The 25,175-nt window shown below is 58.4% G+C and overlaps 3 protein-coding genes across 9 annotated transcripts in view; 2 read left to right on the top strand and 1 right to left on the bottom strand.

Annotated features, from left to right (window-relative positions):
- The window catches only part of AGAP3 (ArfGAP with GTPase domain, ankyrin repeat and PH domain 3), a 55,870-nt gene extending 41,139 nt beyond the window's left edge, over positions 1 to 14,731 (bottom strand). For 4 of the 5 annotated variants that reach the window (XM_065883836.1, XM_065883838.1, XM_065883842.1 and 1 more), the window contains exon 1: positions 14,407 to 14,731. In XM_065883836.1, coding sequence (XP_065739908.1) covers positions 14,407 to 14,731 — 325 coding nt within the window. The remainder of the gene's footprint in view (positions 1 to 14,406) is intronic. The other variant, XM_065883837.1, reaches the window with a different exon arrangement.
- Positions 14,732 to 17,819: 3,088 nt separating this feature from the next.
- Positions 17,820 to 20,274, top strand: TMUB1 (transmembrane and ubiquitin like domain containing 1). Its single transcript, XM_065884119.1, has 3 exons — positions 17,820 to 17,856; positions 18,748 to 19,166; positions 19,464 to 20,274. Exons 2-3 carry the CDS (start codon positions 18,778 to 18,780, stop codon positions 19,813 to 19,815), a joined length of 741 nt encoding a protein of 246 aa, XP_065740191.1. The 5' UTR covers positions 17,820 to 17,856; positions 18,748 to 18,777; the 3' UTR covers positions 19,816 to 20,274.
- Positions 20,275 to 20,531: 257 nt separating this feature from the next.
- FASTK (Fas activated serine/threonine kinase) lies at positions 20,532 to 25,153 on the top strand. Of its 3 annotated transcripts, none has more exons than XM_065883511.1 (10): positions 20,532 to 20,697; positions 21,497 to 21,919; positions 22,415 to 22,594; positions 22,714 to 22,853; positions 23,672 to 23,885; positions 23,987 to 24,146; positions 24,370 to 24,461; positions 24,545 to 24,659; positions 24,733 to 24,847; positions 24,940 to 25,153. In XM_065883511.1, exons 1-10 carry the CDS (start codon positions 20,616 to 20,618, stop codon positions 25,045 to 25,047), a joined length of 1,629 nt encoding a protein of 542 aa, XP_065739583.1. In that variant the 5' UTR covers positions 20,532 to 20,615; the 3' UTR covers positions 25,048 to 25,153. The 3 variants fall into 3 exon arrangements, with proteins under 3 accessions (XP_065739583.1, XP_065739584.1, XP_065739585.1); XM_065883512.1 differs by having other exon boundaries at positions 20,616 to 20,697; positions 22,415 to 22,513; XM_065883513.1 differs by lacking the exon at positions 21,497 to 21,919 and having other exon boundaries at positions 20,616 to 20,697.
- Positions 25,154 to 25,175: the final 22 nt, after the last annotated feature.

Below are 25,175 nucleotides of genomic sequence, written 5' to 3'. Positions count from 1 at the left end.
TTGTTGTACAACAGAAACTAACACAGCATTGTGAAGCAATTATACTCCAATAAAGATGTACTAAAAAAAGAAAAAAAAAAAAAAAAGAGGGGCTTCCCTGGTGGCGCAGTGGTTAAGAATCTGCCTGACAATGCAGGGGACACTGGTTCGAGCCCTGGTCCAGGAAGATCCCACATGCCACGGAGCAACTAAGCCCGTGCGCCACAGCTGCTGAGCCCATGTGCCACAAGTACTAGAGCCCACGCGCCTAGAGCTCATGCTCCGCAACAAGAGAAGCCACCGCGGTGAGAAGCCCGCGCACCGCAATGAAGAGTAGCCCCCGCTCGCCGCAACTAGAGAAAGCCCGCGTGCAGCAACGAAGACCCAACGCAGCCACAAATAAATAAAATAAAATAATTTATAAAAAAAAAAGAATAAAATAATGCCATCGGCAGCAACATGGATGGACCTAGAGATTATCATACTAAGTGAAGTAAGAAAGAGAAAGACAAATGCCATATGATATCACGTATATGTGGAATCTAAAACATGACACGAACAAACTTATCTACGCAACAGAAACAGACTCATACACAGAGAACAGACTTGTGATTGCCAAGGAGGTGTGGGTGGGGGAGGGAGGGTTGGGGGTTTGGGATTAGTAGATGCAAACCATTATATATAGGATGGATAAACAACTCCTATTGTAAAGCACAGGGATCTATATTCATTACCCTGTGATAAACCATAATGGAAAAGAATAAGAAAAAGAATATATTTATATATAACTGAGTCACTTTGCTGCAGAGGAGAAATTAACACAACATTGTAAATAAACTATACTTCAATAAATTTTTTAAAAATATTAAAAAAAGAGTCTGTGTGATGGGGAAAAGCATCACGATGGATCCTGTGCCATCCTGATCCCATCCTGATTTGGAAAAACAAAGAGGTTATTATATAAGGCACGTGGGGGTTACTTGAGGACATTTGGTTATGGATGAGCTAGTCAACGACGGTTGAGAGTTCTCACTCATCTTTTTAGGTGTGACCCTGGTATACTACATTATGTAGAAGGACGGTCTGTTCGTAGGAAATGCCTGCTGGAGTGCTTGGGGGGAAGCATACACAACTACAGACCGTCACCTCCACCAAAATATGTGTGTGTGAGAAACAGAGGCAAAGCAAATGGGGTAGATGTTAACTAAGGATCATTCAAGGTGGTCGTTTTTCAGAACGAAAGGCTTGGGGAGGGCTTCCCTGCTGGCACAGTGGTTGAGAGTCCGCCTGTCGATGCCGGGGACGCGGGTTCGTGCCCCGGTCCGGGAGGATCCCACATGCCACGGAGCGGCTGGGCCCGTGAGCCATGGCCGCTGAGCCTGCGCGTCCGGAGCCTGTGCTCCGTGGCGGGAGGGGCCGCGGCAGTGAGAGGCCCGCGTACCGCAAAAAAAAAAAAAAAAAAGGCTTGGGGAAAAATCTGTCTGTCTTTCCCTCTATAAATTCTGGGTTTCCTGTCTGGCTTAAGGGGATACCTCTTATCCCAAGATTAGACAATACCCTTTTACCTTTCTTCTGTATTTTTAAGAGTTGTATCTTTTTCGTGGTGCCGCAGCGCACGCCGGCTCGGAACACAGAATCTGAGAATGGACTCCCCGGTTCCAGGTCCTGCCTCTGCCATTGTGAGGCGAGCAACCTTGGGCAAATTCCTTTACATCTCGGTGTCAGTCTCCTCACCTTCAGGATGGGGATGGTAACACCCCAGGAACGTCTCGAGAATTACAAGCAAGCACGGAGGGCGGAGCCTGGCACGTAAGCACTGACAGAAAGCTATTCTTTCGAGTTCTTTCTGAGATGCCAGATCTGATGCAGCCACCCTTCGTTCAGAACCCTGCGGCTCCCTGGCACCTGAAGCAAGAGCTGTCAATCTTGCCATGTCTGCAGCACAAACAGAGTGCTGGAGTGTGGGGTGGCGCATTTGAATAGTTTAAAAACACGCTACGCCAGCAATTTTCATAATAAAAGCACGACTCTGGTAAAACAGCGTCTCGCGGTGCCTATCAAAGCAGCCAGGTACGCCACAGGGCTCCCCCCACGTCCCTCCACGCTGGGTCACTCGGTAGAAACCCCATCGAGGCCCTGGCGTGTGGCACGCTCTTTGGGAAATACAATTTTTCTTCGGTGCCAACTCAGCATCACCCAGCCCATCCTCTCCTGCTTGGAGCAGAGGGACACCCCACTCAGCTCACTCCCAGCTGGGCTGTGCCAGGCAGCACTGGGACCTGTACCCCCGCGGACCGCAGAAATCAATGTTCCCCTTGATTGAGTTCAGGGGGCACCCTGGAAGGAAAGGCAGTGGCAATGCCCAAGGCACCCAGTTCAGAATTCCGAAGGGCCTCCCCCCTCCTCCCCCCACCCCACAGCGGCACACAGCTCCCTCCGCCTGGACCACCCAGCCCTCACTCTCCAGGACGGATTTTCTCTTGCAGACAGAGGGGAAGGACTCTCTCCTGTGGCCCCCAGGGACCCTGCCCCCTCAGTGGGTCTGTGTTAAGCTGTTCGGACTTGGGTCAGGGTCTCCGTATCTATGCCATTGGTGCCCCCAACGTGGACACAACTGACTGCCCTGGACCTGCATGGGGCCTGTTCGCCCTGCACCCATGGGAGAGACCCAGGTAGTGGCCGGTGTCCCTCCCTTGGCCTCACATCCACTGTCGCCAGGCGAGGGTCACACAGTTGGGGCAGAACGTGGCCGCCTCCCGGGGCCGCAACCCAGGGCAGCCTTCTCCCCGGGCAGGTCACCGGCTTTAGGGCGACCAGTCAGAAGCACATGCCGGAAAGCAAGACACCTTGCTCTCAGGGACCTGGCAGCTCTGGCCCAGCTCTGAGCCCTGGAGGAAGAGGCCAGAGAACTCCACGCACCGCCCCTCCTCCTGGTCACCCCAGTGCCGGCGAGGCACAGGCTGGCAGCCCAGACTCTGCGGGGAGGCACAGGCCTCAGAGAGAGAAGTTAGGCCCCTCCACAGACGGCCCCCGCGCCACCCTGCTCTGGGGGCTGCAGAGCTCCACCTCAGGGGCCTCACAGCCCACAGGCCCCCTGCCCTTGGCTGCTCGGGGCCAGCGGGCTGGGAGGGGACCCCACGGGCAGCACCGTGGCCCTGGAGGGGACGGAACAGTGCGATACAGGCGAGGGCTCCCTGAGCCACCTCCAGGTCCAACAGGGCCCCTGGGCTGGGTACAGAGAAGAGAGGGCCCTTGGTCACTGGTACCTGCCAGGCTGGTACTGGGCTGGGGGCTCAGTGTCCAGGAGGAAAGCAGCAGATGAGGACGACACCAGCTTGGGGCCAGCGGGGGGAGAGCACCCACTGCTCCAGGCCCCACGAGGGACCAGGCCAGGGGAGACTAGGGGCTGGGGAGGGACACCCAACAGACCAGGGCCTCGAACGGGAAAGGTGGGCGATGGAGCTAGACAGAGGCAGGTTTAGATCCCAGCTCTTCTCGCAGGTAAAGGAAAGTAATGGCCCTGGAGGGGCTGCCGTGCGCTCAGGGCCCACTGAGAGAAGCAAGGCCCAAGGGCCACAGCCAGCAGGGGATGGGGGATACCCAGGAAGGAGGTGAGAGCCTGTTAACACAGTTTCAGGATGGCGTGTCCCCCCGCCACCCCCGGCCAAGAGTGACGGCCTGGGAGAGAATGAGAGCTCTGCAGGGTGATAGGCTCTGTCTTCTCTGGGTTGGCTGGAGGGGCCTCAGGACCTCCCATCCAAGATGTCAGTCACCAAGGGCCTGCTAAAGGCAGAGAGCTGCCCAGCCCAGCCCATTGGCAGGTTCCCTGCTGGCTCCCCGGACAAAGGTTAACAAGAGGGGGCTGGTGAACTAGTACAACAGGGTGCTCCTTCCTGGGCGGCCCCACAAGCATCTCATCTCCAAGCAGAGGGGGGAGGGGGAAGGTCTCCTTATTTCAAGGCCCGGAAGTGGACTGAGAGACAGAGCAAGGAAGCCAACCCGGGCTGCTGGCTGAGAGGGGCCTTATTCTGTGCCACGTGTTTTCAGAGAGTACGTGTACATTTACGAACTTTTCGCTATTATATACACACCAGGATGGGGTGAGGGGAATATTGTGACTTTGCTGGTGACATATCCTGGCACAACTGCTGTGGGTCACGGCTGAAGGGGACATGGCCGGGATCACCCGACCACCAGCCTCTCCTGTGAGCCGGAAGGAGAGTACCACCGTGAAGTGCAAAGGCCCGGGGCCTCACCGCCCTGCTGCCCAGCAGTGACCCTGAATCCCTGGTAGGCGGCTTCCACCCTCTCTGGTCCGCAGAGCGAGGGCCGGGCTTACAGTCTGCACGGCTGGCCGGCTGGCCGGCCTGCATAATCGGCACCCTATTCCCTAGTGGTCTGCACTTCACAATCCAGCACTTTAGTCCATCAAGCGTGAGGAGGATACGCAGAGGCCAGCCAGTCCACGGACTGTGCTGTTCACACGAGCTCTGCCCAGCAACAGGCTCGCTGTCTGGCACGTCCACTCCCGGTCGGGCCCACCGGCCCTTGCCCCCAAGCAGATGGAAGAGCCTTTCCCTGCCACCTCCCTTCCCCTCACCCTAATTCAGGATTATCCTCGGGCTGTGATGCAGAGGGGGTGGGCGGGGACGTAAGTAGGGCAGAGCGGCAGCCACGTGGGATGAAACCGCCAAACCCAAGTGACGTGAGCCACGCTGGGGCCCGTGGGCAACCCATTCTCAACCAAGACGCTGAGTAACAAGAGCCTGGACGTGATACCCCCCCCCAACAGACACGCGCCCTCTCCTCCAGCTTCTTGCAAAAGAGCGGGGTCTGGGCTCACTCCCCACCTTCCGCCTTGAGCAAAACCGTGTGAACCTCGGTTCCAGAACTTGAGAACCCCTGGACGGGAACACGTTTCAGGGCCAAGCCCCCTCAGCAGTAGTTGTGCTTCCGGGTTTGAAGAAAATCCACGGCGACAAAAAACTACTGTGACTTCAGTAACACTTCTAAATAGATTTATCTGCCACCCATCACCACGGCCTGAGCAGGTACTCAGAAGTGTTTGTTGAGTGACTGAATGAAAACGGCAGGATATACGTGAAAGTCACGTTACTTAAAAAATTTTAATATGATACTTTAGAAAGATGAATCCAAAAGGATATACTTCTGTATTCAATTTTTCCAACAAACAGGAATTCTTTTGTTACTTTATAGGCTAAAATTAGAGCTGTTCTTCCAATACCAGAGACACTGGCCACGCATGGCTCTTGAGCGCTTGAAATGCGGCCAGTCCAAATGGAGAGGCACTGAGCGGGTGAAACACAGTTTGAAGACTTAGTTGAGAAAAGAATGTAAGATGTCTCATTAAAAATTGTTATATTAATTAATTAATTTATTTATTTTATTTAAGTTTTGGCTGTGTTGGGTCTTCGTTGCTGCGCGCAGGCTTTCTCTAGTTGCTGTGAGCGGGGGCCACTCCTTATTTGCAGTGCACAGGCTTTTCACTGCAGTGGCTTCTCTTGTTACGGAGCACGGGCTCTAGGCGCGCAGGCTTCGGTAGTTGTGGCTCGCGGGCTCCAGAGCACGCGTTGTGAGTAGTTGTGGCGCACGGGCTTAGTTGCTCCGCGGCATGTGGGATCTTCCCAGACCAGGGATCAAACCAGGCGGATTCTTAACCACTGCACCACCAGGGAAGCCCCGTTATATTAATTTGTTAATTGTACGTTGAAATGATAATATTTCAGATACAATGGGTTAAATAAAATGCATTATTAAAGATATTTTTTTTTTTTTGCTTTCTTACTATGGCTACTTGAAAATTTAAATTTACACATGACTCACATGTGTAACTGGTGCTGAATTAGAGGAAATACTTTAATCGGTGGGCAAGCAATTAGATGAAAGCAATGCTGGGTGCCTGTGTGACACGCTCCTTGTGACCAGCTGTGGTCCAGGGTCTGCTCCAATCAGCTGGAACATCAGACAAGTCCGGACCTGGCACCCCTCCCTGGGGCCTGCCAGGCTAAACCAACTTACCCCAAACTCTGCCCCGCCAGGTTCTCCCGTTCGCCCGCTCGGGTTCAGGGAGCATGACTGGGGAGCCACCGCTGCAGGTGCCATGAGGGACACTCCCTCCCTGAGTCCTCTCCGCAGCCCTGCAAAGGCTGGAGCCACTGTGAACACTTCCGAGGGGCCGGGGCTGGTCTAAAAGCTTTGCACGCGTTAACATACTTCACTGTCACACCTACACAATGAGATGGGTGCTTGTTAAACTCATATTAGCAACAAGGAAGCCAAGACACAGAAAGGTTACGGAACTCACCCAACAAGGAAGCCAAGACACAGAAAGGTTACACCACTACTAAGTGTTAGAAATGTACATCTAGGCAGCCTGGGTCCAGAGCCGGATGTACCCACTACCCTGTACAGACTGTGACAGAGAAGGAATGACACCAGGCTCCATTCTACCACATCATCCAACCTAAAACAGTCTAGAAGAGTCTAGAAGCAATAACCAAGACGAGTGGGGCTTCAGAGGGACTGAAAGCCACCAAATCATCACAGCGCTTCTTAGCAAAGGGCCTTCGTCTAGGGCCTGTTTAACCAAAAAAGTTCTCTGGGCAGGGAAGTGCATCTGCCCCTCCCTGGAAGACACCACACACAGAGGAGGAGCCGGGAGCTCCCACCAGGAGCAGAGCAGGAGCCCCGAGTGGGGTCCAGCTCTCCCGGCCTCCCAGCCCTGCCGCACACACAGACCCACAGACACACACGGAGAGGCCATGACTGGGCTCGAATCCCACTCTACCAGCTTGGGATCCAGGTTCGCAAGCCAACAAAGCATCAAATTAAAAGGCAAAAGAGAAACTGCTGTGGGCGGGTGCACCAACAGTGGCAAGGAGGGGTGCTGACAAACAAGAAAGAGAAAGAAAAGACACACTATAAACAGGCACGACAACAGGAGAGGCATATACATCCCTCTGGGACCATGTGCTGTGGGCTCACCCACCTGGGTGCCCAGGGCCGCGGGAGGGCCAGAGTGCCGCCAGAGCGATCCAGACCCCGGCTCCCCTCCAGCAAACGGCAATGTATGCTTCATCTATGTTTGCATATTAAAACTGTCCTACACAGGGGCTTCCCCGGCAGTCCAGTGGTCAAGATGCTGTGCTTCCACTGTAGGGGGTGTGGGTTCGATCCCTGGTGGGGGAAGTAAGATCCCACATGCCGCACAGCCAAAAAAAAAAACAAAAACAAAACTATCTTACACATATTAAGAAAAAGAGTAACAAACCACGAGGAAGATGAATAAAGGATATGACAGGAATTCAACAAAATACAACAACCAAAAACATTATGTTTCATGTTGACTCTCACGAGTAATCGGATACACACAAGATAAAACAACAAAAATCATTTCATCATTTCTCTTTACCTTTCAAGTGGACAGGGTGGGCAGGGAAAAGGCAGTCTCTGTCCCAGGGAAACGGGAAGGGCCTTCCTGCAGGGCAGTGTGGCACACAGAGAAAGGTCGTGCGTGCCCGACGGCCTCGCTGTTTTCTTCCACTTGGGAATTTGTCCAAAGGAAATAATCAGACAAGTGTGAAAAGATCTAGGTACCAGGAGACTTGGATCAACTGCACGCAGCCCCTCAGCTCACCACGAGCACGCACTGGGTGCTCGCTCTGTACCAGGCACCGCTGTCGGCACCTGCCGCGCCTAACTCCATCACACTGTCACTACCCCTCCTCCTTACCTGAGGAAACTCAGGAACAGAGGCGATGACCAGCTCCCGGAGGGCTCCCGGGCAGCGCGTGTCATGTGCTGTGCACAAGAAGGCAGCCTCAGAACCTCCCACTGAACGGAGTCTGCCCTCCCTGGACCAGGGACCCAAGACTGAGATGGTCCAAATGCTCGAGGGCGGGGTCACAGCAAGCTGTGCAGATGAAACCAGAACTGGGTTCTAGGAGAACAGGCCGGGGGAATTGGGGGCGCCTTTATGACTTGCCCAAGTTCTCACAGCCAGTCGGCGGCAGAACAGGAATGAGAACCCAGGTATCCCAACTGCCCCGCAGGGAGCTGCCAGACGGGTGCGTGAACGCAGATGCCTTTCTTGAAACTGCGACTCTGGTTCCCCTTCTCCCAGTGGAGTATTTCCCACAGAAGTCCCACTTTCGCTGTGAAACGCCAAGAGTGTCATCAATCATAGAGCAGTAGACAGTAGATATATATAGGAGAGAAAGCAGATGGGAAAGACACCCATCAGACAGACAGACAACAGCAGGTACCTCGGAGAGGGGTGGGGGGCACACACATTTCTTCGACTTCCTTTCCACATTTGAATGTGTTATAACCAGCATGCATTATTTTTGTCATTTAAACATATATTTAGGGGCTTCCCTGGTGGCGCAGTGGTTAAGAATCCGCCTGCCAATGCAGGTGACACGGGTTCGAGCCCTGGTCCGGGAAGATCCCACATGCCGCGGAGCAACTAAGCCCGTGCGCCACAACTACTGAGCCTGCGCTCCAGAGCCCGTGAGCCACAACTACTGAGCCTGCGCTCTAGAGCCCGCGAGCCACAACTACTGAAGCCCACGTGCCACAACTACTGAAGCCCGTGCACCTAGAGCCTGTGCTCCACAAGAGAAGCCACCGCAATGAGAAGCCCGCGCACCACAACGAAGAGGAGTCCCCGCTCACCGCAGCTAGAGAAAGCCCACGCACAGCAATGAAGACCCAACGGAGTCAAAAATTAATTAATTAATAAAAAAAAATAAGTTATTAAAAAAATAAATAAACATATACTTAAATTTTTTAAATGTTCAAATATTTTGGAGTGTCTCTTGACCAAGCGTCCTTCTCCTACGCGCAATATCCATGCTGCTCATAGAAGGGAGAGCCCCCCCTCCAAGAGCCACCATTCAGTTGGGGATTCAAGACACTCAGAAGAAAACCATGGCAGGAAAGAAGCGCTCAGGGTCACCCTTAAGTGATACTCTAAAAGCTTCCAAAAGTTCAACTCGAGGTCAAAACCTTGCCTGAGAGGCACCCAGAAGGGCTGACTGGGTGTCCAGCCTGGCCCAGCAAAGCTCAGTCGGCCCATCCATGTGAGGGGAAGAGCACCAGGCCTGGAGGTGGAAAACCAGGCAGAGTCCCCGGCTGTGCCGCTCCTGTGCGGCCTTGGGAAGTGCCTCCATCTCAGTCCTAGGAGATCTCATTTGCAAAATGGAGATGACACCTGCATACCGGAGAAGACTGCAAAGGATTGCAGAGGCCTCGTGACCATCTCCAGCAGGCAGGTGAGGAAGGTTAACTGGTGGAACACTGCACAGCCCACGGTCCCCATCCTCAAAGCAGGAGATCCTGGTCACCTCCCCTTCCCGCTTCCATAACCCTAGAGCTCAGCTCCATGCACCAAAATTAGCTGCCCCTCACCCCTGGCCTGCGTGGTGGAAGTTGGCTAGGCGTCAGGAGGAATGCTCTCCGCTTCAACTAATCTCGAGTTACCTGCATATTAAGAAGAGAATGGGGGCAAGCCAAAGGGTCCTAAGTGGGTGTTCAGGAGATGCTGAGCGGAGACACAGGAGTTCTCAGGGCCCCGGGCCTGCCTCCCCCAAGCTAGGGCCTCCTTCCCCCTCCATTCCTGAGGTTCTGAGGCCAGAGGCCCGCTGACAGCTGCTAGGGAGGGCTCACAGTCAAATGTACGGCGTGGACACTAAGAGCTCATTAATCCACCTCTCCTGCCTGCTCTCCCTGTGGCCTTACTCCCTCTGATCCAGCCGGCACCGCACAGAGAGTAAGTTCTCAAATGCAACCGGCTCTCAAATACGACCTGCCGGTTGGCTTCTACTTCAACCCTCTCGTGACAGCCCATCTCCTGCAGGCTTAAGGGTCACCCTCGTATGGTCTTCCAGAACAAGGTGAGGTGTAAATGAATTAATACAGGATAAAGCATTCAAAACTCCTGAACCAGGGTCCTCCTGCCTGTCCCCCGTGGACTCAATGCTCCAGGCACGCAGACCAGCCTGCTGTTCCTTGAACCCCGACCCTTGCCACCTTTGCCAACCTGTTCCCTCTGCGTGGAGCATCTCTCAGACCCTGCGCCTGGCACACACATTCAGTTAAAGAAATAACTGGTAGAGGAAAGTTAGGGTATGTGCCAGCCACAGGGTGTTGACAAGCGAGGACCGTCTTATCTATACGGTGTCTTCCACCTGGCAGAGAGCTGGAGCGCAGTGAAGGAGGACTGAATGGGGGGTGGGGAGGCTGCATCTCAAGGCTGCCCAAGTTCCTGCAGGCTTGGGGTCTTGACAAGGCTTCCCCAGTCTCTCATCTCCGCCCTGCTTTTCTTAAAACCCGGCCTTATTCCTGCCACTCCCAATCCCCCCTCTGGCACCTCCTACTCGCTGATCCATTCACCTTCAGGGTCTAGAGCCCTGGCTCAGCCCCTTCTCTCCCCTCCTGCTCTCCACCGTGCTAGATGCAACTGGACCACACGGTAGGAGCTAAATAAATGTATCTGGAACAAATGCAGCTTTCCCAGGCCACCGGCACCCACACTGATATCCTCTTTTTCAGAACTCCTAGAGCTCTTCTGAGCAAAGTCCTAAATAACCAGTCCCCCACCAGGCACTCATTCTCCAAACCAGCTAATTACCAGAAGGGGCCGGGGAAGTTACAAATGCAGATCCCTGGGCCGCCATCCCGAACCCACGGAATCAAATCCCTTGGAGGGAGCCTCAGAAATGCAGACTCGAGCAAGTCCCACAGGTGAGAATTAGCAGCAGGTTGGGGGATGCCCACCCCGAGGAGCAGGCAGAAGGGCATCAGCTCAGGAGAGGGCTTCTCTGTCTCCAAAACGTACACCATTCTGCTCTCTGCATCAGAGCGCTGTTACTGGGATCTAGTCACAGCACACAGACGAAACAGGGGACAAACTCTAGAGCCCTGGGCAGGCCTGCAGGGAAGGCTACAGATGCCGAGGCCGCCCCCTCCAACTGCCCCGCCCACAGCTCCGGACCCCCTTCTCTCTTCAGCCTAATTTCGAACCAGACAGGAAAACCCGCACCTCTTTTTACCTGAGTCCTTTCAGAATGTTACCAAGCCTGGAGCCCACAGAGGCAGGCAGACGGTGCCTCTCCAAGGAATTTCACTGCTTAAAAACCCCTGGGGGAAAACCAAGGGCCACGGGAACAAGTCACCCAGTTGACAAAGCCGGGTGCCTGCCACAGCAGTAGCCTCCCGGGGCCACAGTCCGCTTCCAGGCCCTCCATGCGGGCCTCCCCTTGGGCAGACCTCCCCAGGTTCACATCGACTCAGGGACAAGCCTGCCTTTCCAGGCCACCTGCTGGGACCCCAAGGGCTGCTTCTCCCAACACCTCATCCTGGCTTCCGGCTCACTTGGCCCAGCACCCCTGTGTTCTGTATGCCCAGACTGTCCCCCATCTGGACCAAGGCCTGGTTCCTTCGTGTCCTCTTTCTAGGACATAGCCAGGACACCTGAGCAAGCCCCGGGAGCACCCCTCGCTGCAGGTCCCTCGCTTCTCTGAGCCTCGGTGTACCCACCAGGGAGGTGAGAGTGGCTCAAGGGCTCCGCACGCAGTAGGCTGTCTATCCCTCCGTCCCAGCTCCTGGTGACATTCCGCTCGTTCCTTAAGACCGTAGGGTGGACAGGTTTTCTCCTTCCTTGGCCTTTGGTGGGAAAAGGAACTCCCTCCCTCCAGATCCTGTCCTGAAACACAGGAAAGCTCAAAGTTCCTCTGCTTCTTCCTGCCCTGGCCACGGGGTGAGAGGGGCTGACAGAAGCAGACAGAGAGAATACAGGAGGGCAAGGTGCCACCACGCTTCCTCAGTCCCAAATGCATCCCGACCGCATCTCCGCAGTCACCTTCAAAGCTCAAACGCACCCTTCACTAAAGTATTACTGAATGAGGCTTCTTACACACTAGGAAAATGTCATCCCTTTCCCCTAAGAGGCTCACCCCTAGTAAACACAGGATCAGCCTCCCAGGCGATGAATGTGTTTATGTAACAGTCTCGACCCAAGTCCGCTGGGCCCTGGCAGGGGCCTCGGTCAGGCTCAGAGAGTGAGCACGGAAACGCCCGCCAGAGAAGCTGCTGCCCTCCCTCCACAGAGAAAGAAGGTGCCGACGCTGCTTTGCAGGACAGCGGCAATATGGTTTGGCAGATGGGGAGAGGAAGGATATACGGCAGAAATTGGAGAAGGAGTTTTCTGGGGTTTTTTTTTTTTTTTTTTTTTTGATGCCTGCCTACAGCAGAAAAGCTGGGGCGACAGGAGTGGGAAAGCAAGGGTGAGGTGGGTAATAAAGATGGGTTCCAAGAGAGAGGCTGGAAAAAAAAAAGGGGGAGAAGAAGAAAGAGGTGGGAGGCCTTGCCAAGAAACAGCAGGGAAGTAGGGACCAGGAGAGCTGGGAACGGATGTGTGAGGAGCAGCTGGGCCCTGGTGACAATGAAACATTGGGTCCCAGGATCCGCAATGGTGATACCAAGCTTCCAGGCTAAGCAGACGGAATGTGGGGTACTTCCAAACCGCAATGGGGAAGCTGGTCACGGGGGAGGGCTCTAAGAGGGGAAATTCCACCTATCATGTTGAATTCAAGACGGGGGTGAAAACCCAAGTGTGTCCCAGGAACTCTGGCCTTCACATCACGGAAGATGCCGGGCCAGAGACCTCCTGAGCTCGGGGGGGCGGGGGTACTGTTAAGGAAGCGGGAGTTAGATGTGGAATCCGGCCAATCCTGCCTCTCCCTGCTCTGGACGCCATCCCTCACCCCTCCTGGGGCTGTCCCACCCCCTCCAAAAGGGGCTGGGAGGGGTGGGGGAGGCATCAGGAACTTACTTCCTCTGGGGAAACAGGGAAGCTGCAGGGAATGGCATTTCTTCCCCCCACCCCCCACCCCTTCAGATCTAGGAGGAAATATTGGTCATCTCCTCTCTTTGGGGCCCCTGGCTCACACAAATGCCATCTCCTGGTCCCCAGCCACACGGATGATTCAGGCCATTTACTCAGATCCATGCTAATGAGTTTTTTTCTGTCACCTAATTAGTTCACAGTGAACTCGGCCTTCAGAGGAAAGAGATGCGATGCGAGAGAGCTGGGAAAAGGACAGAAAGAAGGCAGATGGGAATGCTACAAGAAAAGAGCAGGACCCCAGCTCTAAATGGGATCCCCTACCCCCAAAAGACCAACTATGCCTTCCTCAGCCACGGGGACCTCTGAAAGCAGAAACGGGGTGTTCAGGTGAAGGACACCCCCAACAGCCTCACACAATGAGAGAAAGATGGGAGTGCGGCCCTAACTCTGAGGCCCAAGTACTGGACAGGGCCCTGCCCACAACTCCAAGTCATCAGCAAGAGGCCTTGCACTCTGCCTGCATTTCCGAACCCACCACCTGCTGGTGGGCGTCCCCCTGCAAATGGAGCCGGAGGACGAAGCAGATGGCCCAGGGCCAGGCCCATCTGCCCCACATGCGTTCAAAGGTCACCACGCCGCTGGGGTGCCTGCCGGTGCTGCCCGTCCCCACCACACCCGAGGTCGTGGTACATCTGCCAGCAGCGTGCACCCACTTCCTCTGCCCCTCAGTAGCCGAAGTCCAGGGCCCAAGAGCCTAGAGAAAGGAGCGCTCAGTGGCCCGGGGTTCTAGTCCCCGACGCCTGGCGCTGTGTCCCTGGAGGTCGGTCAATGCCCACCAGCTCCGAGCCCGCCTCTCGAGCGGCTCCCTTGGAGAGCAGCGGCGGGTGTCCGGCGTGCGGGGGACCCAGCGAAGGCGCCACTGGCCCGGCCGGGGCTTCCCACGCGGCCCCGGCGCCCAAGCCCCGCGCCAGGCCTGGCCCGCGCCCGCCGGGCCGCGGCAGCGTGGAGGGTGTGCGTCGGAAGAGCGAGCCTCGGCGAGCGCCACCCTCCGGGACCCGCGGGCGCTGGGCCCGGGAATGCTGCCATCCACTAACGGGAGACTCCGATCCACCGCTCCGCTGCGGGCAGGGCCGGGACAGCGGCTGAGACGCCTCTCCGGCAGCGGCCCCACCTCCCGGCCCGCCGAGGCCCTCCGCCGCGCCCACCCTACCCGGCCATGCCTGACCAGACCTGGCCTCTGGACCCCGGAACCTCTGTGGTTCCGAGCGCACCCGTCCCCGGAGCGACACCACCCTCACGCCCTGGAGCACTAAGATCAGAAAACCTGTCCCCTGGCACGGGACCTGCCCCCAGCCCCAAAGTGTTCCCGGACGAGAAATGGCGAAGCCTGGCCGCCGGCTATGCAGCGCCAGCGATCAGCAAACCGCGTGGCCCCGACCTCAGGCGCGCGAGGACCCCCAACGGGGAGAGCGTGGCCGGAACGGGCCAGCAAAGGCCCCGGCCGGCGCCGGAGAAGCCACCGCACCCCAGCTCCCGCAGCCCCCGGCTCAGCTCACCCTCGATGGAAATGACGTGCTCCCGGATCTGGTTCTGCAGCGCCAGGTCCTCGATGCGCTCGATCAGGTCGTAGATGGCGTAGATATTGGGATGCACGGACTCGAAGCGCTGGATCTCGGCCCGGATGGCCGCCGAGTTGGAGAGCGCGAACTGCTGGGGAGGCCCGCCGGCCAGCTGCTGCGAGGGGCCGCCGCCGCCCCCGGCCCCCGGCCCTGCGCCGCCGAACTGCCCGCCGCCCCCCGCGCCGCCGCCGCCGCCGCCCCCCGGCGCCGCCAGGCTCGGCTGCTGCTGCGGGCTCTGCCCCCCGCCCGCCTGGAAGTTCATGGTTCCGGAGCCGCGGGGCCCGAGGCGGGCCCGGCCGGATCCCTGGGCGGCGCGGCGGCAGCGGCAGCGGCGGCGGGCGGGCGGGCGCGCGGGGCTGGCGGGGCCGGGACTAAGGAGCCGGCGGCGCGGGGCTAGTGCATGGGGCCGGGGGCCGGGGGCCGAGGCCGGGAGGCGCCGCCGCGCACGCTGTGGCCACCGCTGCCGGGCGCTTCCCGGCGCCGCGATCCCGCTGCCTGGGAGCAGCCTCCAGCGGCAACAACAACGGGACCGGGAGCGCGCGGCCCGGGCCCTCCCCCCGCGTCATGCGCACGCACCGCCGCCCCCGCCGGCTCCAGCACACGCAGCCCGAGCCCCCCTCCCCGCCGCCCCCGCCCCTCCTGCGCGCGGGCCCCAGCGCCCCCGCCCCTCGCTTTGCTCGCTGGCTCTGCAGCCTCCACCCCCGAGCCGCGCGCTCCAGCCCCAGCGGCCGGGCCCCTCCCACCCAGCTTCGGCCCTTCCGCCTCCTCTCCAGGCCCCACCTACACCCGCCGCGAGGGCCCCTCGCTTCGAGAGGACAGCTGCACTGCCCCCCTCCCGGCCCCGGCTGTCGCTGTCGCCTCCCTGCGCTGGTCTGGGTGGGGTGTCCGATCTCTGGGCAGCGCCCGCACAGTGCCCTGCGCCCGAGGGTACTGATGAACGCGGCTGATTGGCCGAGGAGGGTCGCCAGGCCAGGCCCAGTTGCGCCTCCCTTACATCGCCCTGCCTTCAGTGCGGCACAGGCTCCCCTGTCCCAGGGCCCTGAGGTCAACCCTAGAGACCACGCCGACCCAGAGTTCTCTCTCAGGCCCTGCCTGGACTCTCCATTGCCGGCTGCAGCACCTAGGCTGGAAATCTGGACTCCCGGATTCTATTTCCAGTTCTTCCTGAGGAGAGCTTCATCTGCGGGGCCCTTGGAAATGACACTTTAAACAACAACGTCCCCACACTTATCTTCCAGCCTCTCCAAAAAGACACCCACTGCCGGACCGGGAGAGGACCAGTGAACACAGCTGGACCCCACTGAAAGGGGGAAGGAAGAAGAGAAAGGAATCAAATATTATGCCTTCTTTCCCACTCACCCCATTCAAGACATGCACCAGAGTCCACATGACTGTCTCAATTTTCTTTGTCCTCTCTCCCTTGTCTATCCTGTGTTCCTGTCCACTCCTGGGGCCAGGGAGTTCCCTCAACGTTCTAGTTCCTCTGCATCCCCATTGCTAAAGCTGTATGCAGTTCTGCTAGCCACCACCCCAACTTTTCTGAACCCCATAAGAGGGGGCATTTGCAGAGCACTGGTCCCAGCCAATCAGCCTGCCAGGGCTACACCCCGATGTCCTCTGGCACAGTCATCCTTTTTACATATCCTTCCACTTCCCAGGCCAAGCTGGGTCTTTTCCCAGCAAAAAGTTGCTCACCATTCAGCTACCTACACAACTCTACCCCAGTACCAACCCAGTCACCATTCCTAAGTTTCTTGTACCTTCCAAAGAAGCTGGTGCGAGCTAATCAACACCGGGGGCCTCCCAAACTCCTGAGGGATGTGGGTTCTACGTACCTGCTTGACCTTCAGAATGTCTTGCACCCTCTCTGGGCTTCATCTGCAAAATATAGTGGTTGAACAAATCACCTACCCTATGTTCTGTAAGTCTAAGAGCAATATCTAACATATCTTTTAGAAGCTTCATTAGAATTGACAGCAAGAAGTTGCACCAGGTACCTCCCAGTAGAGCTGTTGAGGGTAAAGAGTCCCTCAAAAATGTTGCCCCGGCAGCCAGCACATACCTGTTTTAGCACTGGGGGGCTACTTGTCTCCTTTATTAGTATATGAGCCACATGAGGGCAGGGATAGAGTCTGATTCATTGTACTCCCAGCATCTCACCCAGTGCCCAGCACACAGTATACACTTAAAAAATATTTCTAGAATAAATGAATAAATGGGAAGGAAGGAACTAGAAATAAGTTAGTTCTTTATATTATAAATCTAAACTGACTGTCCCAAGGCAACATTTGGAGTGCTTGCTCCCACAAGTAAGCATTTGCTATCAGAACACTAGGGTGCATTACTTTTAATCAAGACTGGTCTATACAATCTAGGATGTAAGATCTCTGTGCCTCTCTGTGGCTATAGAAGCCCAGAGGGAGGGAAAACCCATGGAAATTAACTGGCCCGGGCCAGGCCGAGGCTCAACATCCCCTGTACAGCAATACTCTAGGGACCTAATTTCTGAGGCCAGATTTGGGTGAAGTGTTCTAATACCAAGTGAACAAATACCTGCTGTGTGACAGATCCCCTACATAGTTTTCACACTTGTTTAATAAAACACCTAATTTTATCCTTACAATTGTCTTATGAGGTATGTTTTAGGAACGAAGAAATTTAGGTTCAAAGAGATTCAATAACGCACACAAGGTCATATAGTTGATAAGCACGGGATAAGGGATCAGCATTTGTGCCAGGTTCCAAAGTCCATGCTTCTTGCACAGTCTTACAGGGGCAAAGTGGAGAAGGGGACCAGGTAAATAAGGCAGCCCAAGTTGCGGTGGCCAGCCCTGAAGATGGATATCCTCAGCCAGCCTGGTGGGGCAGCCCAAGGCTACTGGGCTCTGGGCTGAAGAGTCAATTTGGAGGGTCCAGGATGCCTTCCGGCGTCCACTCTGACTTAAGAGTAGGCCGGAGTAGGGTCCACCTGAGCTCCCCAAAGGCTGCATCTCGAAACACCGGTGCTCTGACACGCTCCAGCTGACGTTAGTTTCTGGAGTGATACATGCCCTGACTGCCCGAGGGGGAGGGGGGGGATGCTGCTGCCGCCGAAACCTCTGCGGGCTGGAACAGCCCCCAGACACGCCCCCACCAGCCCCTCAGCGATTTGCTGGCACCGAGACCGGGCAGCCGAGCCCGCACGTGGGTCCGCAGGGCGGAGGGCGGGGACTGCTCACCGTGCCGGACTACAAGACCCACAATACTCCGGGCTGCGGCGGCGGCGCAGCGGCAGCGGGGAAGGCGCGGGGTGCGGGGGGGGGGGGGGTGCCTTCAGGTGTCTGCGACCTCGCCACCTCCCGCCCGGAAGTGCCTGAGGGTCCGCTATGGGGCTGGCGGAGCCAGGCGGTGAGTCCCTGCGCCTTGACCGTACCCACCCCGCCGCCACCTCAGCTGGCCCCCGCTCGCCCCGCCCCGGGATCGCCCTCGCCCTCCCGCCACTCGGGGGTGGGTGTGGGGGGCGGGAAGATGGGAGGGGTGATAGAGGATCAGGGTGGGGAGGGCGAAGTCTCGGATTCCCGGCCGAGATCTGGGGTCCTGCAGCAGGCTGAGTTTGGAGAGGCTTCCAGAGGAGGCGCGGGGTCGGGCCGCCTCGGGGTGGGGTTTGAGTGCACCAGGAGGGGCCGAGTTGGGTGGGGGGTGGCAGCCCTCGGAGGTTCCAGTTTGCCAAAGGGCGCAATTTGACTTTTGGCGTGGGGAAGCCTTGGGAAGCGGTCCCGTGCCGCGGGACGGGGTTTGGGTAAATGGTAACCGGGAGGTGTGTGTGTGGAGAGACCTTTTTCTTCCCCCTTGGAGAAACTTCAGCGACTGAAGAGTAGATAAGCTTTGGGTGAAATAGACGAAGGAGTAGATAAACTTTGGGATGACCTAGACGGGAAGAATAGGTAAGCTTTGGTGTGAAGTTTGGTGGAGGTTGAATTTAGGGGAGACTCGCTTAGAAGGTCAAGGCCCTGACCTCGGAATAGGGTTTGGGTGAATTGGGCAGCTGGTTGAAGACCTGATCTCAGGTTACAAAAAATTAGGACTTGGGATTTGGTGATGGGAAGGGGTACGTGGGGCAAGTTTGGGGTAACTGGGTGTCAGAGCGGTCCGTGTCCCACGGTGGGGCCCGGGTATGTGGGCAGACGTCTGAGGACTGTGGGAGAGTTGTGGTGGGGTGGGGTCTAGGAGCCCCCCCCGAAGTTCAGAGGGCTCTTGGCGGGTGAGCCAGCCCCTCATGGGTTCTTTGTGCCTCTCCAGCTCGGTAGCGCAGCGGGCAAGGCAGGTGCCATGGCCCTGATCGAAGGGGTGGGTGATGAGGTGACCATCCTTTTCGCGGTGCTTGCCTGCCTTCTGGTGCTGGCTCTCGCCTGGGTCTCAACACACACTGCCGAGGGCGCTGATCCACTGCCCCAGCCGTCAGGGACCCCAGCACCGACACAGCCCAGCGAAGCCATGGCGGTCACCGACAGCATCAGAGGGGAGGCCCCAGGAGCTGAGACCCCTAGCCTGAGACACAGAGGTCAGGCTGCACAGCCAGAACCTGGCGTGGGGCTCCCAGCAACACAGCCACCTCCAGACTCCCCCCAGGAGCCCCTAGTACTTCGGCTGAAATTCCTCAACGATTCAGAGCAGGTGGCCAGGGCCTGGCCCCATGACACCATTGGCTCCCTGAAAAGGTAAGCCGGGAAGAGAGGACAGGAATAAAGTGCTAAAGAGTGGGGTAGGAATGATCACAGACCTAGAAGGGCCACTGAGGATATCAATATCTGAGACTTATCCCTCCGTTTATAGATGAGGGAACTGAGGCCCCCAAATCACACACCGTATTGTTCCCCTGAAGCAGGAGGGGCCCCCTTAGAGGCCTTGACTTGGGTGGTAGGTGGAGGACAGAGGTGAGGGTGGGAGAGTTATTCCGGGCAAGGGGCCAGGATTGCCTGAGACCTGCTCTATTACCCAGGTCGCTCTCTCCTCAGGACCCAATTTCCTGGCCGGGAACAGCACGTGCGACTCATCTACCAAGGGCAACTGTTAGGAGACGACACCCAGACCCTGGGCAGCCTTCACCTCCCTCCCAACTGTGTTCTCCACTGCCACGTGTCCACTCGGGTGGGTCCCTCACACCCACCGTGCCCACCGGGGTCAGAGCCAGGCCCCTCCGGGCTGGAAGTAGGCAGTCTGCTGCTGCCCCTGCTGCTTCTGCTGCTGCTGCTGCTCTGGTACTGCCAGATCCAGTACCGGCCCTTCTTTCCCCTGACCGCCACTCTGGGTCTGGCCGGCTTCACCCTGCTCCTCAGTCTCCTGGCCTTTGCCATGTACCGCCCGTAGTGCCTCCACGGGCTCTTGGCAGTGTTGCTGGCCCCTCCGGACCTTGCTCCCCACGACACGGTGGCAGTTGCTGTCTGCCCAGGCCTGCCTCTCCGACCTGCCTCTTCCCACTACCCTGGAGCCCAGCCCTGCGCCGCAGAGCACTCCGGGGACCAGCGGAGGCCCCTCCCTGCGACCTCCACGGCTCTGGGCCGCCCCCCGGGGCAGCTGGCCCTCAGCACCCACTAACAGTCGGCTCCTCCGGGTCAGACAGCTGCTGTCGCTGCCTGGGCCCTGGGCACAGCCGGGCCACGCCCCTGGGCCCTTCTTAGTGTTCTGCCTGAGAATCCAGCCACCTCTAGTCCCTGACAGCTCCTTGGGCTGATTTAGGGACTCGAAGACTGAGGGGCTGGAGAAGGGGAGCTGGGAGGGGTGGAGGGGGTTCTCTGGAACATGTGCAGATTAAATGTGAAGTTTTCACCCTTGGTGTATGTCTGCGTGTGCGGGCCCGGGGGCCGGGGAGCTCTTGCCCACTGGGAGACAAGGCATGAAGGGCGCCGACCGGGCACTTCGCTCTGCCCAACCTGCCCAGCCCGGCCGCTGACTCCCCGTCACCTTTTCATCCCAGCCTCAGCCCCTAGCCCTTTGGCCCCGCCCCGGCCCCGCCCCATCGCCGCGCGCGCAGCTTCCCGGAAGCAAGGGGCGGGGCGCGCGGGGACTGACGGGAGCCACGTCTTTGCTGGCCGAGGACTGTGCCGCGGTTGGCGTCTGGGCGGCGATCCGGGGGCTGCTGGGAAGATGGCGGACTCGGTGGCCCCCCGATGAGGAGGCCGCGGGGGGAGCTCGGCCCCCGGCCCCCGAGACCGACCGAGGGAGCGATCTGCGCGGGGCCTGGGGAGCCATGTAGGGGTGGTGCCTGCGGGGCGGGCCGCGGGAGGGCGGCGGGAGTTGGTGTTGGCGACCGTGCCCACGGTCTCCTGGCATCCCCGGGCCGGGTGGGCGTTGGGGGAGGGCCCTGACACCGCCGACTCCGCGCCATGGCAAAGCTGAGCCCTCGGGCTCCACGGGCGCCCTCCAAGGTGGGCCCTGCGTTCTCGTTTCACGGGCGAGGAGACTTGGGCAGAGAGACGAAGCCACTTGTCCAAGGTCACACAGCTGGTAAGTGGGAGCACCCAGCATGGAACCCAGGACCGTCCGGCTGCGGAGCCCGCGCTCCACCCTCTGTGCCGCCGCCGCCGCCTCCTGCGGGAGGGGGAGGTGGTCGGGAGGGCGTATCGTCGCGGCGAGCTGGGCTCCAGGCTGGGCGCGACCACTAACCAGATTCGTGACCTCGGGCTTAACGTAACCCCCTCGCCTCTCTGGGCCTTGGTTTCTCCACCTGTGAAATCGAGGTAATGCCAGCCCTGCCTCCCTCCTCACAGGCCTGTAAGGAGGACGAGAGGGGATAATGCATGTGGAATTGCTTTGTAAATAGCCTTACGCTGAGCACACTGAAGGATTACGATTGCTGTTTCAGAGGATGGAAGAAGGCAGAGAGGGGCGGGTTGGGAAGTGGAGCAGAGCAGTCACAAAGAAGGGTGAACATGAGTCAGGGTTGCTCTGACCCCAGGCTCCACCGGATGGGGAGCGAGGTGAAGAGTAGATAGCTGGTCTTTCTCACCGTTGGAGAATACCTCACCCCCTTTTCTGGGCCACCCCTCAGGGTCTCCATCACCCAACTCCATGCTTCGAGTCCTGCTCTCTGCCCAGGCCTCCAGTGCTCGGCTGTCTGGCCTGCTGCTGCTCCCACCAGTACAGCCCTACTGTCTGGGGCCCAACAAATGGGGAGACCGGCCTCCTGGAGGAGCCCCCCATGCAGGCCCTGTGCAGGGGTTGCAGCGGCTTCTGGAACAGGCGAGGAGCCCTGGGGAGCTGCTGCGCTGGCTGGGCCAGAACCCCACCAAGGTGCGCGCCCACCACTACCCTGTGGCACTTCGTCGCCTGGGCCAGCTCTTGGGGTCTCAGCCACGACCCCCTCCTGTGGAGCAGGCCACACTTCAGGACTTGAGTCAGCTCATCATCCGAAACTGCCCCTCCTTTGACATTCACACCATCCACGTGTGTCTGCACCTTGCAGTCTTACTTGGTGAGGACGGTGTCTGGGGTGGGGGGGGGGGCGTTAACGGAAGAATAGAGAAACAGCAGAGGACCCGAGATCGCTGACAGACCGCACCCCTCGGGCTTGCCGGGAACGGCACATACGCGCCACACTTGCTGCTGCGCCCCTGCATCCGTGGCAGACACCGCGAGTCAAGCAGCAGGTGTTGTGCTTAGCTAGGGCGCCACCCCAGGTCCCTTCTAATACGGCGCTCTAGGAAGCCCCTGCAGTTTGTTACCACTGGCAAGAGATGAGAACTCACTCGCCTTCTTTGTATAAGGCCGTCCCCACAGACTGTTCTGATACCTTAGTGCACGTGATAGCTCACATTTCTCTAGTGTTTCCACGTGCTCTGTAGCAAACCTTCCAGCCCAGAAAACAGAGATGAGAAGGATTGGGGATTCATTAACTAAACCAGGACTGGAGCAGAGCAGAGCGACTCCCTGTTGCTAGGACTGCCTCCTCTGACCCTCTCCTCCTCAGGCTTCCCATCAGATGGGCCCCTGGTGTGTGCCCTGGAGCAGGAGCAAAGGTTCCGCCTCCCTCCGAAGCCACCTCCCCCTCTGCAGCCTGTCCTTCGCGGTGGGCTAAGGTTGGAAGCTGCTCTCAGCTGCCCCCGCTTCCAGCGGCATCCACAGCATCACCTCATCCGCAGCCTGGCAGGTGCTGGAGGGGGTTAAGGTTCATGGGAGGAGGGGAGCTGAGGCGGAGGCAGGTGGTGTCTGGTGGAATCTAGTTGAGGTCTGACCTGAGGGTCCGGTGTGATGAGCTGTTCTTCGCAGAGGCCAGGCCCGAGGAACTGACGCCCCACGTGATGGTGCTCCTGGCCCAGCACTTGGCCCGCCACCGGTTGCGGGAGCCCCAGCTTCTGGAAGCCATTGCCCACTTCCTGGTGGCCCAGGAAGCCCAGCTCAACAGCAAGGTGGGATTACCTCCCACCTTCCCATGCTCCTCTCCTACTCATCCCATCCTAAGACACCTGGCAGGCCTAACCCCCCACCCAGCCTGATTGGCTGCTTCTATCTGCAGCAGACAACCCAGTTAGGCTCTCTGCTCTTTCCCGTGGGGTTCCACCTTTGCTCACACCCTCGCTGGCTTGTCCAGCTCCCCAGCATGTATGCCTGGGTTGTCTGCACTTCTCCAAACACTTTTTTAAAAAGATGTTGGGGGTAGGAGTTTATTAAGTTATTTAATTATTTTTGGTTGTGTTGGGTCTTCGTTTCTGTGCGAGGGCTTTCTCTAGTTGTGGCAAGCGGGGGCCACTCTTCATCGCGGTGCGCGGGCCTCTCACTATGGCGGCCTCTGTTGTTGCGGAGCACAGGCTCCAGACGCGCAGGCTCAGTAGTTGTGGCTCACGGGCCTCGTTGCTCCGCGGCATGTGGAATCCTCCCAGACCAGGGCTCGAACCCGTGTCCCCTGCATCGGCAGGCAGATTCTCAACCACTGTGCCGCCAGGGAAGCCCTGCAAACACTCTCAGCCCGTCTTAGCTTGGTTGATCCCACTCTGCTAAGTCTTCAGGGACAGAACCCACAGCCACGTCTCCTCTGCTTGTTTGAAGACTAATCGCGTGGAGCTCAAGCAGTGCTTACACTGTTGAGCTTCTGGTGTGTGTGTAGAGGGATTGTTCTGCCTTTATGGTGATGCTGTAAGCTTGCAGGCCAAGCCTCCCTGAGGTCCAGCTTGTAAAGGATACTGGAGAACCGCTTCGCGCTGGGTGATGGACTGCCCTTGCTCCGCAGGTGGTACAGAAGTTGGTCCTGCCCTTTGGGCGACTGAACTACCTGCCTCTGGAAGAGCAGTTCATGCCCTGCCTTGAGAGGATCCTGGCTCGGGAAGCAGGGGTGGCCCCCCTGGCAACTGTCAACATCTTGATGTCACTGTGCCAGCTGCGGTGCCTGCCCTTCCGAGCCCTGCACTTTGTTTTTTCCCCAGGTTTCATCAGCCACATCAGTGGTGCGCAGACTGGAGGGCTGGCTGGGTCCCGGGGAGCCAGTGGGCAGGGGAAGCAGGGTCGGGGTCTGCACCCCAGTAAGTCTTGTCCTGCTTCCCTGCAGGCACCCCTCACGCCCCGATTGTGCGGCGCTACCTCTCCCTGCTAGACACGGCCGTGGAGCTGGAGCTCCCGGGATATCGGGGTCCCCGCCTTCCCCGAAGGCAACAAGTGCCCATCTTCCCCCAGCCACTCATCACCGACCGTGCCCGTTGCAAGTACAGGTGGCTGGGGCAGCTCTGGGGAGGGGAGGGGAGGGGAGCGGCCCGCACGCAGCACAGGGTAGGCCAACCCGGGGGACCACGTTCGGTGCGTGCTGCTGCGCCCTAGGCAGTCGGAAAGAGCGGAGCAGCAGAGGCATTTCCCAGGGCCGTGGAACTAGGCGGGAGGGAGCTAGAACGAGTGTCTTGGGGGCTTTCCTGATACCGGTGTTCCTCTCCCCCTCAGTCACAAGGATATAGTAGCCGAGGGGCTGCGCCAGCTGCTGGGGGAGGAGAAGTATCGTCAGGACCTGACCGTGCCTCCAGGCTACTGCACAGGTGAGCTCCGGGTGGGCCTGCGGCTCGCCAGGACACGGAGCCTCTGCTGAAGGCCAGCAGCTCTCTCTCTCCATGCCCTGCAGACTTCCTGCTCTGTGTCAGCAGCTCTGGTGCTGTGCTCCCCGTGAGAACCCAGGACCCCTTCCTACCGTATCCTCCCCGGTCCTGTCCCTACACAATCCGTGACCCTGCCCAGAGGTAAGGGAAGAGGGTGGGAGAGCCCTGCCTGCCTTCATAGACAGCAGCTCTGAGCCAGTCACTTCTCCTCCAGGGTGGTACTGATGCTGCGGGAACGGTGGCATTTCTGCCGGGATGGCAGAGTGCTGCTGGGCTCACGGGCTCTGCGGGAGCGGCATCTGGGCCTGATGGGCTACCAGCTCCTGCCGGTGAGAGCCCTCCCCACGCCCACACACTCAGCTAGTACCCCTCCCCTGGCCGGCCAGGCCCTGGGGTAACCTGCTACCCTCTCCCCCTGCAGCTACCCTTCGAGGAACTGGAGTCACAGAGAGGCCTGTCCCAGCTCAAGAGCTACCTGAGGCAGAAGCTTCAGGCCCTGGGCCTCCGCTGGGGGCCTGAAGGGGGGTGAGGGCGTGCACATGGGTTCAGGATGCCCCCCCCGCATTGGGGGATGGACAGTTTGCACTTTGGCTCCCTCTGCTTTGATTTGTCATTAAAGTTCCTTTCCTTCCCCATTGCACATCTCGTTTCTGGGAC

Source organism: Phocoena phocoena, chromosome 9 (genome assembly GCF_963924675.1).
Source record: "Phocoena phocoena chromosome 9, mPhoPho1.1, whole genome shotgun sequence".
NCBI lineage: Eukaryota > Metazoa > Chordata > Mammalia > Artiodactyla > Phocoenidae > Phocoena > Phocoena phocoena.
The sequence above is the reverse complement of the archived record's forward strand: the minus strand, read 5'-3'. Positions and strand labels throughout refer to the sequence as shown.